We start from the raw sequence: 19,386 nt of genomic DNA, 5'->3' as shown, positions 1-19,386 counted from the left end.
TAGCAAACCGATTGCTAACTGTTTAGAAACTGTATGGAATAAACTGAAATCGAAATCGTTTAAAATCGTGAAACCGAAACTGTTTAAAAATCGTGGAATCGAAACCATTTACTAAACGGTTGCGATTTCAGAAAGTGCAACCATTTAGTAAATGGTGCAATTTTGGTTTCAGCCAAATAAATGTGAATCGAACCGTATCGTTTAAATCGAAACCGAACTGATTAACACCCTTATAATAATGCATGTGAAAATCGTCTGCAATTGCTGCATCGATGCATTAAGTATCAAGTGGTTGGGAGTTTCTTAAGACACGTGTTCAGATGCTCTCAGCCATCCAATGCTCATTACACCTCACGACTCAGTGTAGAAGATGTGTAAAATATAACTGTAAAATTATTATTTGGGATATAATTGGAAATATAAATATCCCAAATTTAATTTCACAAACGATGGATCCTTCCAGCCCCAGGTTTTCGACCACCCACCAGCACTGCTTTGAGTAAACCAGAGACCGCCAATTGCCAACGCCCATGAAACGAAATTCCAAATTACGAAAACACCCTATCAGTTTTGCATTTTCATTCATGGAATAGGACTAAGGTTGTAAGTCGAACTACGAAAGCTAAAGCTGGAGCTGAAGTAATCTAAGAGCGTCAGTGACACTGTGTCACCTGCTTCTCTCGTTCCTTCATTTTCCTCACCACCTGTGTGAAGACTCTGAACTTGAAGTTCACCAGATCTGACTCATACTCATCTTTCTCTTCGAAATATAGGGTTCCTGTTTTTTGGAATGATTTCTAGGGGATTCACACATTCGATCGATCCGCAATAGTGCAACAACCATGGCGAAAGGAAGGTATTCTCGAATTCCGAACAGGAGATCGTCTTCATTTACGCTCCTCCTAGCTCTGCTTCTCATGCTGTCTGTCGCTCTCTTGATTCTTCTCGCGTTTGGAATTTTTTCTATTCCGGTCAATAACGGTGATTCCCCGAAAGCTAACGATCTCAGTTCGGTACGCCTTCAGAAATTCATCAAGTATGTAGCTTTGAATATGTTTGTTGTTATTGCAGTGTTATGCATTTGATGTTGAATTTTTTTATCTGGTTGTTTTCTTATATTTGAATTTCGGAATTGTTGCAGGACTGGACTTGGGGAGAGAAGGGACCAATGGACGGAAATTCTCTCGTGGGAGCCAAGAGCCTTTATTTATCACAATTTTCTGGTAAGCTGAAGTATATTTTTTCCTTTTCATTATCCTCCCCCGAGTGGACTGTTTCGACCATTTCTGTTGTTTTTTAGTACTCGAACTTCTACGCTTTCTGGCTGTAATAAGTCATTAACTTGTTCCTCTGTGCAAGTCTTTGCTTCAATTTTACGTATTTCAATTCATTTTCGAACTGCAATTCTATTCTTAGACTTTATAGCGCCTTTGCAAATCATATTGATTTTGTAGTGTCCATCAAATCCATTAATTATTTACTTATGATTATGATTGCATGACATTACTGTGATGTGGGTGCCCATAGGTTTTTACCTTATTCTTTTCATGACTAGAGACAAAACCGGGCATTCTGTTCATAGTGTCATCACATTGTGTGTGCTCATGAATGTTGATTTTGGGATACAAATGTGAGTGTATATATTGTGTGTGCATTGAATCTGATCACATGAGAATCTTGAATTGAATACTGTCAATTTTTTAAATGACAAGATTCTTATTAGTAGTTTTTATTCCCCAAACTTGAGAGGTCCTTATCATTGTAGCTAGACATTATGGGTTTTAATGAACCAAAAGCTGATGTCTCCCAATGTTTTATGGTGTTTGACTGTGGACGAAAAAGATGCTCAACAAGGAATCCACTTTCATATTGAGTGAACATCAAAGTGGAGTATTTGGAATTGATTGGATGGAAATAAATTCGAAATGTCTCCATCTAGTAGGTCTTTAAAATACATTTCTCATCTCTTCATAATAGACTCATCTCTTACTATCACTCTACCATCATCACTTTCAATACATCTCGTGGTCAAAATCTCTACTCCTTTCTCTCATTTTAGCTATTTTATAGATAGTTTTTTTTTTTTCCTTTGTGTTCAGATTTTTATACAGGTCTTCATATTTCTTTGCCCTTTCTATCCCCACAACCTTCTTAGCTTTGTTTCTGGTAACATTATACCTCTTGTTATCTTCTACCTCGTTAGTCCTTTGCCATGCCTTCAAACGGACTTGCATTGTCTTAATGCCTGCCTGGATATCATCATCTCACCACCAAGTCTCCCTAAGGGCCTGACAAATACCCTTCGTGACTCCTAGAACTTTTTGGCAACCTTCTTAAACCAAGCCATCATTTCATTCCACATCGTATTGATGTCTCCCACAAAGTCCCACTAGTGGTCATTATTTAATTAAAATATAATACAAAATCAAAAGGGGGAAGGGTGGCAACAACATTCTCTAGTGCTTTTTTTCCCCTCTCCTAAGCTATGAATCGGATTCTTTCTTCAGATTTTTCTCCCTAAGAATGAACACTCCCTATTTCTCTCTCTAATTATTCTTTTGCGAATTTGATTTTGAAGAGTTGATTACACAAATATGAGATGTTATGTGCACATTTCTCAGTTACTAAATTGAGGAAAAGCTACAATCCCTTGGTGGTGTTCCATTTGTGATACTCAAGGTAACTGCTCTCCCAATCCTTGTGATGGAATTTTGGATTTGAAATCTGTGTACATTCATAGGTTTGATCATTAAGCTCTAATGAGATTAGAAGAACAAAATATAATTTTCTCTGCACCCTAAAACTCCTTCAATCGAATACTATAACCATACTTAGATCTATAATGGAAAATTCAGAAAATTTTTTGAATGTTATGAAATGCAAAAGGAATTCGGAAGAACTGAAAAACTGAGTGCTTTTAGTAATCATGGATTACCTGTGTGTTAAGCATATACTGAAGCTGCATTCAGTATCATCCAGGAACTATATATATGAGTTTCTAGGGGCCATGGAAATACTTTGACCTGATTGACTGTCTGTCATGGCAGAGGCTTTGGGTCTATGCAAGGTTTAGGCCCTTTTCATTTGAAACTACACCATGGTTAATGTGCAGAGAGCTTGTGGTCAACAGTCTCCTTTGCTGACATTGGCATTTTGTTGTTTGGGATTGGTTATGCAGTTAAGTAGTTACCACATTCTTATTAAAAATAGTCGTCACCTCATGCAGTTGATCTACTTCTCATTTATCAGTTGAAGAAGGATCCAACTCGGGCGATGAGATTCATACATATATTATAGATATATTTTTTAACTGTCCAACTCAATAGGTTTCTTTCTGCTCCTTTGAACAGTCTAAGGAAGAATGCGAGTACTTAATTGAACTTGCAAAGCCTTATATGGAGAAGTCAACAGTTGTTGATAGTGCCACTGGCCAGAGTAAGGATAGCAGGTCTTATTTTTCCTCTCTCTCTCCCTACTTTGTGTGTGTGTGTGTGTGTGTGTGTGTGTGTGTGCATGATGCTTGACGTACCTTTGGTGTTTAGGGTACGCACCAGCTCTGGAACATTTCTCAAGAGAGGGCGTGATAAAATCATCGGAGACATTGAAAAAAGGATTGCAGACTTCACTTTCATACCTGTAGGTATGCAGTTTAGAGATGCATTATGATTTTGGTGATGGTTGACATTTCCTATTCTTTCTCTCTTCACTGTATCTTGCCCTTGTTGTTCTATGGTTTACATGCTTGACTGAAAGGTACATATCATGATATTTAAAAGAAAAGTGGAGAAATTCCAGTGCACTTATATGAAGAGAAGATTTTATGTTAATGGAATACATATTTCTATTTCCCTAGCTGTCTAATAAAACATCAGATTTTGCCCAATAAAAACAATAAGCCTCTGAAGGAAAAGCGAAAAACTCTAAAGCTAATGTATGAGAACAAGATTTTATATTTAACTTTATGTAAAACATTTAGCATTTTTTCGCATCTATCAGCTATCTACTTGTATAAAGCAGGAATGGAGGGTCGTTGTTGAAAAACATTTATAAAAAATGTCCCTCAGGTGGCTGAGAGTTCTAAGTTTGCTGCTTTTCTGACCAGACTCCATCACATAAGGCTAATGCTTGGATCTGCATTGATTCTCTTGAAGTTTGTTGGAAGGATTACCAGAGAGGGACTCATTTCAATATTCTAAATCAATCAAATTTTTCTTTTATTTCAAAGTATGTGGCTAGGTATAACTAGTTTTAGAGATTACCACCTTGGTATGACATGCAATGGTGACTCTTAACAGTTTGGTTTCAGAATTTGTTGACTTTCTTTGAGTACAGCTATGCTACAGCCCACCTTTCTCCCTCTTTTTATCATTTTTATTTTTCATTTCTTTTTTATGAATAACCAAGGAGAAGAGGAAGGAGATAGCTGAGATAGCTGAGATTGCTAAACACCTTGACAAGCAGAACCGAAAACAAAAACAGAAATCTCTATAACATTGTACTAACCAATATACAAGTCATCCTCGTATTCCCCTCCTTTGCTAACTCTCCCTCTAGTATATCATCAAGGTTCCTCTTTTGCATGTAGTAGGGGTATGCTTATCATTCAGCTAATTGATTTTAAGACTTGAAGGTTCTCGTTCCTTATGATCACTTGCAATCTGCCTTTGATCAGGTTTCCTACTGCTCTCTATGTTTCTTTTCCTATTTTTTTAACTTTATTTTCATTTAGACTGTACAAACCCCTCTATGGCTCTCCCCCTCATTTTCTTTTCTTTTCTTTTCCACTCATCTTCAATTCAAGGAGAATCTTGCTGTTGCGGGAAGATGTTTTTACATTGCGATACTTGTTCTGTTGTTATGATTGTTAGCATGTTTCAACAGGTACTTGATGTTGATATGCTCTGTTGTCATTTACAACTTGAAAGGTCCACATTAATCAAACATGTAAAAGTTTTTTTTTGGGTGAATAAAGAATTCATTACCAAGGAGGAGGAAAAAAACATACAGCCCTTAAAAAAGGGGGAAAGAAAAGAAAAGCCTAGCTCAGGGGGGGAATTCCTAATAATGGAGTTAGGCAGCTCCTAGGAATTTACAATGTGATAGTTACTAATGGATGGATTACAAGAGGAGGAAATCCGAGTGATATTTGCTTTGAAATCGAAGGAGATGGAGCCCCAAATCTTATCCAGAGAGCGAGAGTTGGAGGTCCATTTCCTATAATTTCTTTTTGATGCGGTAAAAATTGACCGGATGATCTTCCTTGCAAGACTGGGTACTCCACGCTAGACCTGCACGGAAGAGCAGACAAAGGAGAGCTGGGCTAACCCGATGGGGGACTCTTGGATGCCTAAGTCAGATTTTCTCCACAACAGTTACTCAAGAGAGTTTATTATGAAAAACTGAACGATTCCCCTTTTTGAGGGCTTACCTTAATCTTTATAGGCAGTGAACGAAGAGAGGCGGTTAAGGAGAGTCCTATTTTGGCAAGTAGTTCACTCTTGTTAGGATAACTCTTGGAAGAGTCCCACTAGGTAACTGTTATCTTACTTGTTGGGATATCTCTTAGTGATAAGATTTGCTGAGCTGGTTATGGGCGATCCTTGGGATTGTCCTCGCAATCATTGGGGTTGGATCAGACTCCTTAGGGAGGTGACCCAAGGGGTCGGCTTAGCCAAGGATGAGCCAAGGGGTCAGCTCGGCTCAGGATGAGCCAAGGGGTTAGGGGTTGGGTTTCCCAAGGATGACGCGAGGGGTTGACTCGGCCAAGGATGTCCAAGGGGTCGGCTCAGCCAAGGATGAGCCAAGGGGTTGGCTCTACCGAGGACGACCCAAGGATAACCCGAGGGAGGAATTTTTACGCTCATCATAAGCCCCCCACTCCTTCAGGTCGAGGTCCGTAGGTTGACCTGTAGGAGTTCAATAAGCAAGGATTATGTGCTTGGATCAGGTTATGGATCTTTAGTTTAGTGAAGACAACTTTGTTATTTTTGATTTTTCTATAGATGTCTTTCTATATCGACCTTTGAAGTTGGGTTTTTGAGTGCCGACCACCAAAAAATCATTGGCTTGATGGCCTTTGGTGTCGAACTGAGGTTGGGTCTTACATGCTTTAGTACATAAAGCCTTGGGGTGTTGGGTTGAGGTTCGGGCTCGCGTGCCTTAGTGCGTAAAGTCTTGAGGTGTTGAGCCAGAACTTAGGCTTGAGTGCCTTAAGGCCTAAGGGCTTGAGTGCCTTAAGGCCTAAGGGCTTGAGGTGCCGAGCCGAGGCTCGGGCTTGCATGCCTTAATGTTTAAGGGCTTGAGGTGTCGAGCCAGAGCTCGAGCTTGTGAGGTGCCAAGCCGGGGCTCGGTTTTGCATGCCTTAATGTCTACGGGTTTGCATGCCTTAATGTCTAAGGGCTTGAGGTGTTGAGCTGGAACTCGGGCTTTGGTAGAGATAATACCGTTCTTACTTGGAGAGGTACGATCTCCTTGGGCTGAGCGGAGGTCCTTTTTTTTTTCTTTTGGTGGGGGTAGGTGCCACATGTTTCTTTTAGGAATGAGCGCAACTTTTGCTTTAGGATTTCTCTTAAAGGGATTATTTATTTATTTATTTTTGCCTCAGAGGTAAGGGCTTCCATGTATTTGCCTTAAAGATAAGGGCTTTCAAGTGTTTTCCTTAAAGATAAGGGCTTGCATGTTTTTGCCATAAAGATAAGGGCTTGCATGTTTTTGCCTTAAAGATGAGGGTTTGCAATGCTGAGTCGGAGCTCGGGCTTGTGAGATGCCGAGCCGGGTCTCGGGCTTGGGCTTGCATGCCTTAATGCCTAAGGGCTTGAGGTGCCGAGCTGGGGCTCGTGCTTGAGGTGCCAAGCCTGGGCTCGTGCATTCATGCCTTAGCGTATAAGGTCTTTGGTGTTGAGTCGGGGTTCGTGCTTGTTGTGCCGAGCCTGGGGTCGGGCTTACGTGCCTTAGTGCGTAAGGTCTTGAGGTGCTGAGTCGGGGCTCGGGCTCGGGCTCGAGGTGCCTAGTCGGGGCTCGAGCTTGAGGTGCCGAGCCTGGGCTCGGGCTTGGGCTTGGGCTTGGGCTTTTGTGCCTTAGAACAACCCTTCTTTCCTTTGATGCATTCTCTTTTTTTTTTTTTATATATCGACCAGGTCGGGTCGGTCTTTTCTTTCCTCTCTGACAGGGTCTTCTTTTTCCCACTAATATGCTCCTGCTCTTTGTGGAAGAGTGGAACATTGAGGAGTTCGTGGGACGGTGTATTGCTTTGGCAAGTCCTGTTCATCTTCGTTGTCAAGGACTAGGTAACCGTGGGTTGTGTGGCATCAATGATCGTACATCCTGCTCGATTGCAGACATAATGACAAGATATATTGCTTGGCTGAGGAATGTGAGCTTGTCATCAATCGGGTCGATCAGCCATAGTCTCGGCCCTAGTTGGGTTTGATCCAATGTGCCCATTAGGGATTATTGATATCTTTTGTGTGAGAATAGGGTCGAGAGCAAATATGCTTTCCGTAGAAGTGGGTTTGGATTTCAGTTTAAGTTCGCACGACTCCGTCGAGGCTCACCTACCCACAACAGTTGGGAAAATCTTGAAGGAAAACAAATTTTAAAACTCAAATCTTATATAAGTTGATTATTCCAAGTTGTAAAACTTATCTGTTGGGTTCAGTAATTGAATGCTCAGTTGCAACGTGCTTGGCTTGGAAGTGTTTGGTCCACTTTGGGAAATCATATCTCGATTAAGACAACTGATCTGTGTAGCATCATCTTCTCCTATCTGGGCTGTCCACGTCCGCACTACTATGTGTTGCATTATAATGGTTGCGCCTACTGGTAAGTTGATACGATGCAACGGAGCAGCAACCAATCGTGCCTCCCTTTTGAAGAATGTCAGTACACCCACCACCTTACGAACCATCTCAAAAAAACTACCTCGGTTTCAAAGGAGTATGCTCACGGCTGCCCCATCTTGAGGTTTGATTTCACGTTGTGGTCAGCATAGATGTTGCGAACCATGCATTGTGAAAGTTTGAAAGGATGAACGTGGTTTCGGTCCATGTTACTCTTTTTTTTTTTTTAGGTGCTCGGCTCTAGGTGTTGCCGACCCAAGTTTGTGCTTGCCTATAGCGACCCAACCATTCTCGGTTGCATATGTCACCGTGCAGATTTTTTTTTTTTGAATCTGCCAAGATGAGTAGGTGATTCAGCCTGACTAGAGGACCAGGTGGCAAAAATCACCTTGCACATAAGTGATTTGGCTTGGCTGGAGGGTGAGGTGGCAAAACCCAGTTTGCACACCACTTAGAAAACCAGCTCTGTACAATGATTATAGAATACCGGTCTTGTAAACCAACTTACAAAGAACTTTAACTTTAGTAAAGTAACTGCAAACCATTTTTGTAAGCCATTTTCAGAAACCACTTCTTTAAACCACTCTTGCAAAACAAGCACAAACCACTCTTGCAAAACGAGGACAGACCACTCCACATATTGCTTGAATTTGGAAAATCAGATTTGTAAATTACTCTTGGAAACCACCTTTGGAATTCAGCTCTGTAATCCTCTTTGGAAAATAAAAAATAAGCCAATTGAATTTGTAAACTATCTTTGCAAACCACTTTTCTAAACCACCTCCAATGATGCAAGAACTCTGTAACCATTTTTGCAAAACCACTTTGTAAAACCACCTTAGGTAATGCAAGATCTGTGTAACCATTTTTGCAAAACCACTTAATTTGTAGAACCACCTTAGAGAGGAGTTGGGGTTTCAACAACAGAAAATCCAAGATCCAAAGTGAAAAATAAAAGAGGGAATGAGTGATGATTTTATCGGTGTTCTGTATGGTGAGGGTGACGGTTTCCCGGTGTAGCTGCGATTGGTGATGGCAGATTTGATTTCTTGGACCTAAAAACCCAAACGGTTGACCTGGTTTCACACGAGAAGTTTCCAATCTCAGAATCTATGAACTAGATTAAAGAAGGGAGGAAATTAGATATGACTGATGGCGGTTCCAATCAGATCTGGTCAAAGCCTGCTATTCCGCTAGTGCTTCTTTGTTCCTAGAGGAACCAGACTCCCATTTTAGGTGTTCAAAGATCGCAAAGGCGGCGGTGCAAGGAAATCTTGTCTCTACCGCGACGGGAACCCTCTTTCTAATAGAGATTATGTTGCCGCTACTTGTAAGAAATCTCGACCTTTGACGTAGATTTGCTGAGAAGATGACGGAGATATTCAGAAAGAAAAAATGATGGAGGTCGGAGCTCGGATCCACAATCCTTTCTCTGCTCTTCTCCACTGCTCCTTCGTTCCCACAGACGGCGCCAATCTGATGTGGTAAAAATTGACCGGATGATCTTCCTTGCAAGACTGGATACTCCACGTTAGACTTGCACAAAAGAGTAGACAAAGGAGAGCCTGGCTGAGCCGACGGGGAAGTCTCCGATGCCTAAGTCAGATTTTCTCCACAACAGTTACTCAAGAGAGTTTATTATGAAAAATGATCGATCCTCCTTTTTGAGGGCTTACCTTGATATTTATAGGCAATGAATGAAGAGAGGCGGTTGAGGAGAGTCCTATTTTGGCAAGTAGTTCACTCTTGTTAGGATAACTCTTGGAAGAGTCCCACTAGGTAACTGTTATCTTACTTGTTGGGATATCTCTTAGCAATAAGATTTGCTGAGTTGGTAATGGGCGATCTTCAGGATTGTCCCCGCAGTCGTTGGGATCGGATCAGACTCCTTAGGGAGGCGACCTAAGGGGTCGGCTCAGCCAAGGATGAGCCAAGGATGAGCTATAGGGTTGGCTTGGCTAAGGATGAGCCAAGGGGTCAGCTCTGTCGAGGACGACCCAAGGATGACTTGAGGGAGGCATTTTTACCCTCATCACTTCCCATCTAGATCTGGTTGATTGTTGCACAGAAGGCTAGCTTTCCCACCAGATCACAAATAGTCTTGCCATAAAAGGTCATGTCCATCCATATCCATTCTTTATGAAAGGGGAGGATTCTTTTAGAGGCCGGCCAGCCAGCATTTGGCAATAATTATGGTCCAGATGAAATTGGACACCCGACAAGCGAAGAAGAGGTGATCCATAGATTCCGACTCATTCCCATAGAGGATACACATCGGTTCAGCCGGGGTGCCTCTTTGGATGAGGAAACTATGCATGGGAAGGGAGTTGGTGAATACTCTCCAGGCCATGAAGCTATGTTGGGGAATGTGATGCGAAAACTAAATAAGATTGTGCCAAGGGGTGGCAGGTCCATGGATTCTAACAAAATCCCAAGCAGCCTTGGCAGAGAATATCTTGGAAGAGGGCATCCAAAGAGTGGAGTCATGCCTTTGTCTCTGGGAGTCCGAGATAATCGGCAGGGAGTTCCAAATATCAGCAAGCTGCTTGAGGGAAGAGCAGGGGGCCAAGCACCAGAAGAGATAATGTCTGCTACTAGGGCAAGCTTGGGCAAACCGGAGGAATTAATGTTCCTGGCGCTAACAACATGAAAGAGGACTCCCTTGGGGTGCCATGGATCAAGCCAAAGAAAGGTAGACAACCCATTACCGACTTAGGAAGAGATAGCTGAGGGTGGCCATGATCTTACGCCAGGCCCAAGAAGCATCAGCCCGGGTTTTCACTGTCCAAAAGGAGTCATTCCTGAGGAGATTTGAGTACACCCACTTGACCCATATGCTCTCCTTCTTGGATATAATCTTCCAGGCCAGCTTGATGATTCCAGCAGAGTTCACCTCTTTAATCATTTTTAGTCCCAAACCTCCTTCAGATTTGGGAAGGCAAATAGCAGCCCAACTAACAAGGCGGAGGAATCTTGAACACTCACTTCCTTTCCACAAGAATAAAGCAAAGATGGACTCAAGCTTGGAGATGATGGATTCCGACAAACCGAAAGTACCTGACCAATAGATGTAAGAAGCTTGAAGGACTGATCTGATGAGCTCTAGTCTGGCAGCAAAAGAGAGAAGCTTTCCTTTCTGGAGCTAAAGGCGCTTCCGAATGAGGTCAAGCATAGGGGTGCAATGGTGGGCGGAAAGCATGGCCGGGATGAGAGGGAGCCCCAGATATTTGATCGGTAACTGACCCAAGCAGAAGCCAGTTTGGCCTAAGATGGATGCTTTAGTAGAGTCAGATATTCCAGCTAGGAAAATAAGAGACTTTGCTGGGTTGATACGCAGACTAGTCATGGCAACAAATTGGTTCAAGCAAATCATGATGTTCTGCATATAGGAGGGATCAGCTCTGGAGAAGATCATCAGGTCATTAGCAAACGCCAGGTGAGTAAGCTTGATGGCTTTTCATTTGGGAATGGCAGAGATGAGATTCTAATCAGTGGCCACTTGCAAACTTCTGGAGAGAACTTCCATGGCTAGGTAAAAAATGTATGGAGAGAGAGGGCATCCCTACCGAATCCCCACAAGGGAGGCAAAGTACCCTGCTGAACTCCCGTTGACCAGCATTGAGAAGCGGGGAGCAGCAATACAGTGGTAGATCCAGTTTGTAAAGACTGAGGGGAAATCTATGGAGTTAAGAATCATGATGATGTAGTTCCATCTCAAGGAGTCAAAGGCCTTGTGAATGTCAGTCTTTATAAGGGCAGCCGGGGAGTGAGCTTTTTCTATCTAATCCTTTAACAATATCGTGGCAAAGGAGGATATTGTCACCAATGCTTCTTCCCGGAATGAAGGCCTATTGATTTCTACTAACAAGAGAACCCACCACTTGCTTTATCCTATATGCCAGGATCTTAGCAATGAACTTGTAAACGAGATTACAAAGAGAGATTGGCTTGAAGTCATTCATAGTCTCAACTCCCTCTTTCTTAGGGATGAGGCAAAAGAATGTATGGCTGATCCCTTTAATCTGGCTTGGGTTGAAGAAGAAGCTTTTGATTGCCTTGACCAAATCCTCTTTAATGAGATCCCAAGAGGAGGAAAAAAAATCCCATACTGAAACCATTAGGGCTGAGGGCTTTACTGGCCTTGTGGGAGAGGATGACAACAGAGATCTCGTCATCTAAGGGAATAGCCATAAGCATAGAAGACATGGGGGCTGGGATGGATTTGTTCAAGAGATTTTCAGGGATTGGGAGGGGGGCAGGGGCAATGGGAGGCCTGAATAGATTCTCAAAATGATCCACTACAACCTTCTTGATCTCATCCACTCTGTGAACCAGGGTCTCCTCAGGAGTTGACAACTTGATGATAGAGTTTAGGTTGTTTCTTGCTTTGACAGATCTATGGAAGTAGGCAATGTTGGAATCATCCAGCTCCAACCAATTGATTCTGGATTTCTGCCTCAAAAAAATCTCTTCTTGGGCCAGGAGGGAAGAGAGATTATTCTTTTCTTCCTTAGCAAGAGAGGGATTGAGGTGGTCAGACTGAAGCTGCATCTGGATGGAGGAGAGCCTATCCCTGCAAGAAATAACTTGAGAAGAAATATTCCCGAAGGAGTTAGTGTTCTAGGTCTTAAGGGCTTCCTTAACATTTCTCAGCTTTCTGGCTAGGGCAAGAAGGGGAGTGGAGAAGGCATGGACAGGCTTTAACCAGGCCTCTTTGACAATGTTGAGAAAGTCAGGGTGGGAGGTGCACATATCAAAGAATTTGAATGGCTTGGGGCCAAAGAATGTGTAAGGCTGGATAAGGATGGAGATGGGGCTATGGTCAGAGACATTAGGGGGTTCAAAAGAGGCATGGGAGGAAGGGAAAGCAGTGAGCCAAGCTTCATTTACAAGGAATCTGTCCAGCTTGCAAGCAATCCGAGACTGCCTAGACCTTTTATTATTCTAGGAAAATTTGATACCCGACCATCTAAGATCATCAACAGCAATATCAGCAATGCAGGCATTGAGGGCCTCTACATTTGCAATATCAAGGCCTCCCCCCCCCCCCCCTTGTTTCTCATGGCTGAATCTTACTACATTGAAATCTCCACAAATCCCCCAGGGATGAGCACCAATTTGATTGGCAATAAGCCTAAGATCATTCCACAGAGAATCCCAGAGTCAGCCCTCCTGTTAGAGGCAGGCATAGATGGGGGTGAGGAAGAAGGTTGAACTGTGAGAGATGTCTGTAATAGAAAGGTGGAGGAGTTGAGAGGAGGAGAACAGGGAAACCTGAAGCTTGGACTTGTCCCACAAAAAACAGATACAGCCGTTAGGATGGGAAGAATGGTTTGACAAAAATTCCCAGCCAGGGGCGATGGTGGCAACAATTCTGGGCAAAGAAAACTCTTTTATGTGAGTTTCAATCAAACAGCAGAAAGAGGATTGAAGCTCTTTTATGAAGGATCTCACAGCCGCATGCTTAGCAGGGGGATTAAGGCCCCTGGAATTCCAGATGAAGCCTTGGGACATTAGGCAAGGCTGGGAGGGGGGCAGCGATTGCTCCGCAGGGGAGGAGCCAAGGTTTCCAGGGGCAGGACGGGATCGATTCCTCCTCTGACATTAACTAAGCTATAGCATTATTTAAAGATATGTTTTAGAGGTTCTGGAACCAACTTTATCGCCAACTAACCTGTGTAGAGGTAGATTTTTTTTACTGGATAATGCTAGATTTTGCTTATGATGCAGTAAACTCATTTGGTTTTCTATGCTACTTAATCATGTGCATATGTTAATCCTATGGTTTATTAATTCCTGGATTTATGGTACATAAGCTACTGTTGAAGCTAACACATTAGAGTTGACAGAGCATGGGGAATGGCTGCAAATTCTGCACTATGAAGTTGGACAGAAATATGAGCCTCACTATGATTACTTTCTTGATGAATTTAATACCAAGAATGGGGGTCAGCGAGTAGCTACTGTTCTTATGTATCTGTTAGTCTCGCATCCCTACTTGTACATCTTTTGCATTTATTCGATCCCGATATACATTAGGATTCATCTTTTAGAGACAAGCCCTTTTACTTTCCTATTGATGCAGCTCTGAAGTTGAAGAAGGTGGTGAGACAGTATTTCCTGCTTCCAAAGCAAATTTCAGTTCTGTCCCATGGTGGAATGAATTATCTGAATGTGGAAAGGAAGGTCTCTCTGTTAAACCAAAGATGGGTGATGCATTACTTTTCTGGAGCATGAGGCCAGACGCTACTCTAGATCCTTCTAGTCTGCATGGTCAGTTTTTGTTTGCTTACCTAGTTGTTCAGTCCTCAGTCATAATTCTTTATTTTCATTTTTATTAGCTGTGAGAATCAGAGTCTGGTCCCTTCTGTTTTAATTAATATTTCTGATTCAGCGTTATTTTAGGAGCTTCAGTTTTCTTTCAGTCATTTAATACTGACTGATTCTAGGGGGGTAATTTATTTTTACTTGATTTATTTCAGGTGGTTGCCCTGTGATTAGAGGGAATAAGTGGTCATCGACGAAGTGGTTGCATATCAACGAGTACAAGGTCTAAGCTACTGTGTTAAGGTTTCCTTTCAATGTCTACAAATTACCAGTTCTAACTTGTGTTGCAGCTGTATTTTATTTTTATTTTCATTCGATCAATAAAAAATGTTTGCCTTCTGTATGTCTTAAGAAATGTACCTCAGTTCCCTATGTCGTCAACTATTGAAAAGCAACTCTAGATCTTTTGAGAATTAATTTTTCATTATTTCAAATCATATAGGAACACTTTTTTTTGGGCGAGTATGTGGGAAAATATCTCAGTTTAATGTCTCTAGACCACAAAATGAGTGCCTTAACTTTTCTTCAATATTGTGTTGAGCAAGCAAAAGAATGCATCCGTAGCCTAATTGATGTCTACTATTTCTATTGTAGAGCAGTGAGCGTATCACAATTCACAACAGATGGTTCCAGTATCCATGGCTGATCTTAGAATGAGCGAAACCATGAACTGAATAATGCTTTGTGTCAAATTGTTTTGTTATGTAGATAGAACCGTTTTCAATACGATGTATGGGCCCTGGGATTTGTGACTGGACCAGTTGAGTATGTGATGTAGATAAAAACCTTCATGTGATATATGGACCCTGAGACTTTGTTATGTAGGTAGAAGCCTCCTTTATGTTATGTGAAAAATAGCCTTCTTTGTTTATGCATGGCCTCAAATTTGTCTGTCATGTGTGTCTGTGTGTCTGTGCACACGATGATGGACTAATAGACGTATCTTTCTCTCAAATGGTCATGTACAAATTTACTTTGCTTATGCCTAATATTTTACTCTGCAAAGAATCCTACATTTTGCTGTTTCAATAGAACAGCAACCAGATGAACATTTTTTCTTACTCTTGTATCCATTTGCAGGTTATGGGATGAATTTGCCTGGATGTTCATTGTTGTAGTGTATGCAACGAATGATGACAGAATTTTCAACCACAGCTCATACCTTGTTGGGCTCTGAAATCCATGATGTGCCCTATGACTCAGGTGTCTTCAATTTTGACAGACTACTGCATCTTTGCTAACTTGCATTCAGGTTGGTTGATGCCAGCCCTACATCCACCTAAAGAATAAGAATTGCTATACTTCTTGTCTGGGGGAGTTGATCTTCATCAGAGAATTTTTGGAAGACTTGGGGGCTGGGCTGCTGATAAACAGTACTCTAATACTGAACTGTAAAACCAGATGAACTTTTAGATGAAATTATAACAATTTTTGAGATTCTGATTTGTATCTTTTGGCTTCTTCTTTGTTAGCCTACCACTGATTGATTCCCTACCATTTGCGGGACATAATGTTCTCCCCCACTTTCCACCCCAGTGCATCGGGAACACTATAAAGAATGATAATTGATTGATAGGTAAAAGCTTCTTGGTGGTGGGTTCATGAGGCAAAATAGTATATCAAGTGGCTCTGGGTCTGAGTGTTCATTTTGGTTTAGGTAAAAAACAAAATCTTGGGAAGGGGATCAGCCCGGAGCTGGGGGTAACATTTCCCCCAAGTGCTTTTTCTCCACTATTCAGTGCCTACTCTTCAAAATTGATCGCACTTAATTTTTGTTGTTGTGAGCTCATGCTAACCTTGTTTGGGTGCTCTTTTGTCTGTTTAAATTCAGTTTCTGATTCCTTGGCTGTCCCAACATTCAATAGGCATATGATCTCTGCCACCAAAAGATGGAGTAGCTGGTCCACTGGTTCATCACGCGGCAGCAAGGTGATGATGCTAGGGCTGTCAAAGGGACAGGTCTGACCATTCCATGCATTTACCTGGACTTGGTCCTTGTAACAAGGTCAGATTTGGCCATAGTTGTCATGGCGTCGCCTAGGCATTGCCAAGGCGACGATTTGGTGTTCTGGCGGAAAAAGAAATTCATGGCAGTGCTACAATTTACGTGACTCACAAATGGTGGTCGTCATTGGTTGATAGGCATTGCTATGGCACCGCCATGGACGCCAGGTCACGCCTGATTTACTAGGCGGTCGATTTTTTGTAAAATGCAGGGTGATTTTGATAGGGTTATGTTGATTTTTGATGATTTGATGTTGCTTAATGTTGGTTTTATATGTTATAGGGTATATATTGTAGGCTTGTAGCATACTAAATAACTTTAGAAAATAGGGAAAGTAAAAAAATAGCATACTAAATAACTTTAAAAAATAAGAAAAATAAAAAATGACACATGGGCGATTTGACCGCCATGGCAACGCCATAACGGGCGATTCATTGCCAAATCGATTAGCCACCCCTCTACCGCCTTGGATCGATTTGACACTGTGACAACTATGGATTTGGCTTCCATTGTGCATGGATAGCTTCCATGCCTACTGCTGGATACTTAATTGATCATACTAGGGGTGCTAGTCTCCAACATGGACAGTAGTAGTAGTAGTAGCCATTGCTCTTAGGACTTGGATCCTTTGCTGCATTAGGGTGGTGCCGGTGCCGGTGCCGGTGGTGGTGGCAGTGGCAGTGGTAACACTTCTGTGCCTCACCTTCTCCCCCCTCTCCCCCTCAACCTGTGTCAGTATGGGGATGCTACTCACAGACACTAAATTTTCCATTTTTGAATGGTTTCTCTGATTTCCCTCTTATTGAATTTCGTTTTTTTATTGCACCATAGTTAAGATTTTTTGAAATTTCACTATTTTGGTTTCAATTTTGTTGAAACGAAATATAATGAGATATTGAAAGAATATAAGATTTCGGTTGAAATTTGGATGATATCTATTGTTTCGGAAAAATTTCAACCGAAGTGATATCTTTTTCCCTTATAATAAATATCATATTATGAAGCACCGGTTTCTCTAGTTTTGACAAGAAACCTTGGAAAACTATGATATTTGTGATTTTTTTTGTCAAATCACTCTTGTACAAGCATTGAACAAGTTTTTGGCAGCAAAGGAACACATCGGAAGCAATGATTTGCTGTGTTGTTGGAAGATTTGTACAAGATTCAAAGTTTAACTCATTTGAAATGATGACCTTCTTGCATTTTGGACTCCCATTTCTTTGACTCTTTGTTATGAATCATATGATGTATAACATTTGATCATTATGAAATAGTTTATAATTTAATCTTTATTTATTCTTAATGCATATGAAGTTGGTTTAATTGAATTACATGTGTTCTAGTACTAAATTTTGTGTGGAATTTATCGTATTAAGAATGTATATACCAATGCACAACATATACTACCAAAATATAGGTTCAAATTGAAACTAATATTTTGGGTTTATTTATTTATTTATTTTAAATCTCAGGGTTCTACTACTTTTAAAGGGCCTAAAATAGGGTTTTCTATAATTTCAAGAACTAATTTAATCATTTGTCTCAAAACCATCCACCGGAACTTATTGCTGAATCCTTCCAATTTTTTGGCTGAAATTTCAGTGATTTGCGAAATATTTCAACTCAGCCAAGTTCGAAATTGAAATCTTGAACTATGATTTGAACCCCTCGAAATCGAAATCTTGAACTATGATCTGAACCCCTACCCTAAAAGTAGAGGAGTTGGAAATTGCAGTTTCCTTCGATGCTCCTGCCATTGTGCTTACGACCCTATGGAGTTTCAGCTCTGGGAGTCTCTTTTTCAAAAAATTGCCCTCTGATGCATGCTTTCTAAGGCAGAATAACAGATACACTGATACAGAGATGAAACACAATCGGAGGCCTGCGTACAGACTCTTAATTTCAAGGAAGATGCACTCGAATGCAAAATTCCCCAGAGTAATTACAGACCAATAATGATTTATCTCGTTAGAACAAATAAGCTGGAACGGGGAATAGCATGTTTGTGTTTAAAATATGGGTGGATTTCCAATCACAGCGCAGAAAATGGTTTAATTTAGTTGGAGGCTCACATTGTCTTAAGAAGAGAGTGTCAATGCGAGACCCATGGCTCACTATGTGAGAAGGTGTGGGAAGGAAACCCCACATTGCCTGCGTGGGGGCCTTTTTCCCTTGAAATATAAACACTTGATAAAATAAGATTTGAGGAATTTTTCATTCTGGGAGTATATGGATTGCACCAGTGTAAGGGTCAACGAGAGTGCACTTGGAAGCATCAATAGGGTAGATAGCTCAATCTTTCCTAGGCGCAATGATCATTTTGCCTGCCTCTATGTCTAAGCGCAACCCCTACACTCTTAGACATAACATTTTCCCAAAATAAGATGTTATCGATCTCATGATTCCTAGACACATCTATCAAGTCATTGTTTGATCCATAGACTCCTCAGCCACAAAAAAAAAAAAATAATAATAATAATAAAATAAAAATAAAAAATAAAATAAAATAAAATAAATGGTTGATCCATATACATGGTATTGCAAGTGGTACATCAACCTTGGTCATTACATTGATACAATTAAGGCCCACAGTTAATATCAAACCCATCTATGGCTGGATTCTTTTCCACATTCAACAATGCAAAAAGACACCCCTTTTACGCAGAGTCAGCAAATAAACAAATGGCAAAAAAATTTGACAATAATATTTATAACTAGAAGTTGATTTTCTAATTCTTTAGGTTTACTGTTGAAACAATCAGAGCCTAAGGCAATATATATATATATATACTTCTTTTCTTTTTTTGTGGGGGTGTGGGGGTTGGGGTTGTGGAGGAGTGGTGGGGGCGTGGAGTAGGAATAAGGAACTAAAAGCAGATAACAGGGACTAGCGGGTAGAAATCGTCTGCAATTCCGATCTCGTACAATTTCATGCAATACCATCTTAAGGTGGTGACACGTGTATTGATACCAATACAATGGTCCAGATCTGGTACAATTAATAAAACATTAAATCAGTGACGAGGCATTTAAATCAGATCTGGACTATTGCATTGGTATCAATACACGTGTCACCCCCTGAAGGTGGTATTGCACGGAATTGTACGAGATCGGAATTGCAGACGATTTTTTTTCTGGGACTAGCTGCTGGCAGTGCAAACAATTTACAAAACCAGATCTATGGGTACAGACCAGAAACCCAAGAGAGTTCAGAAA

At 41.2% G+C, this 19,386-nt stretch overlaps 1 protein-coding gene across 2 annotated transcripts; it reads left to right on the top strand.

The window, feature by feature from the left end:
* Nucleotides 1-529: 529 nt before the first annotated feature.
* On the top strand, nt 530-15,662 carry LOC122081409 (probable prolyl 4-hydroxylase 3). 2 transcript variants are annotated; one of them, XM_042648533.1, is made up of 8 exons: nt 530-1,036; nt 1,142-1,223; nt 3,351-3,448; nt 3,543-3,640; nt 13,688-13,817; nt 13,924-14,111; nt 14,321-14,388; nt 15,246-15,662. In XM_042648533.1, the coding sequence occupies exons 1-8, from the start codon at nt 843-845 to the stop codon at nt 15,255-15,257; spliced, it is 870 nt and encodes a 289-aa protein (XP_042504467.1). In that variant the 5' UTR covers nt 530-842; the 3' UTR covers nt 15,258-15,662. The 2 variants fall into 2 exon arrangements, with proteins under 2 accessions (XP_042504467.1, XP_042504475.1); XM_042648541.1 differs by having other exon boundaries at nt 531-1,036; nt 14,321-14,408.
* Nucleotides 15,663-19,386: the final 3,724 nt, after the last annotated feature.

This window comes from Macadamia integrifolia, chromosome 1, assembly GCF_013358625.1.
Source record: "Macadamia integrifolia cultivar HAES 741 chromosome 1, SCU_Mint_v3, whole genome shotgun sequence".
Lineage (NCBI taxonomy): Eukaryota > Viridiplantae > Streptophyta > Magnoliopsida > Proteales > Proteaceae > Macadamia > Macadamia integrifolia.
Note: the sequence above shows the minus strand (reverse complement) of the source record. Positions and strands in the feature narration are given on the sequence as shown.

Bases quoted from the DNA above. Each gene is read 5' to 3' on its own strand.
- LOC122081409 (XM_042648533.1), top strand. From the start codon at position 843: ATGGCGAAAGGAAGGTATTCTCGAATTCCGAACAGGAGATCGTCTTCA. The intron at 1,037-1,141 runs GTATGTAGCTTT...GAATTGTTGCAG, and splicing joins CGCCTTCAGAAATTCATCAA to GACTGGACTTGGGGAGAGAA. The intron at 13,818-13,923 runs GTTAGTCTCGCA...CTATTGATGCAG, and splicing joins GCTACTGTTCTTATGTATCT to CTCTGAAGTTGAAGAAGGTG.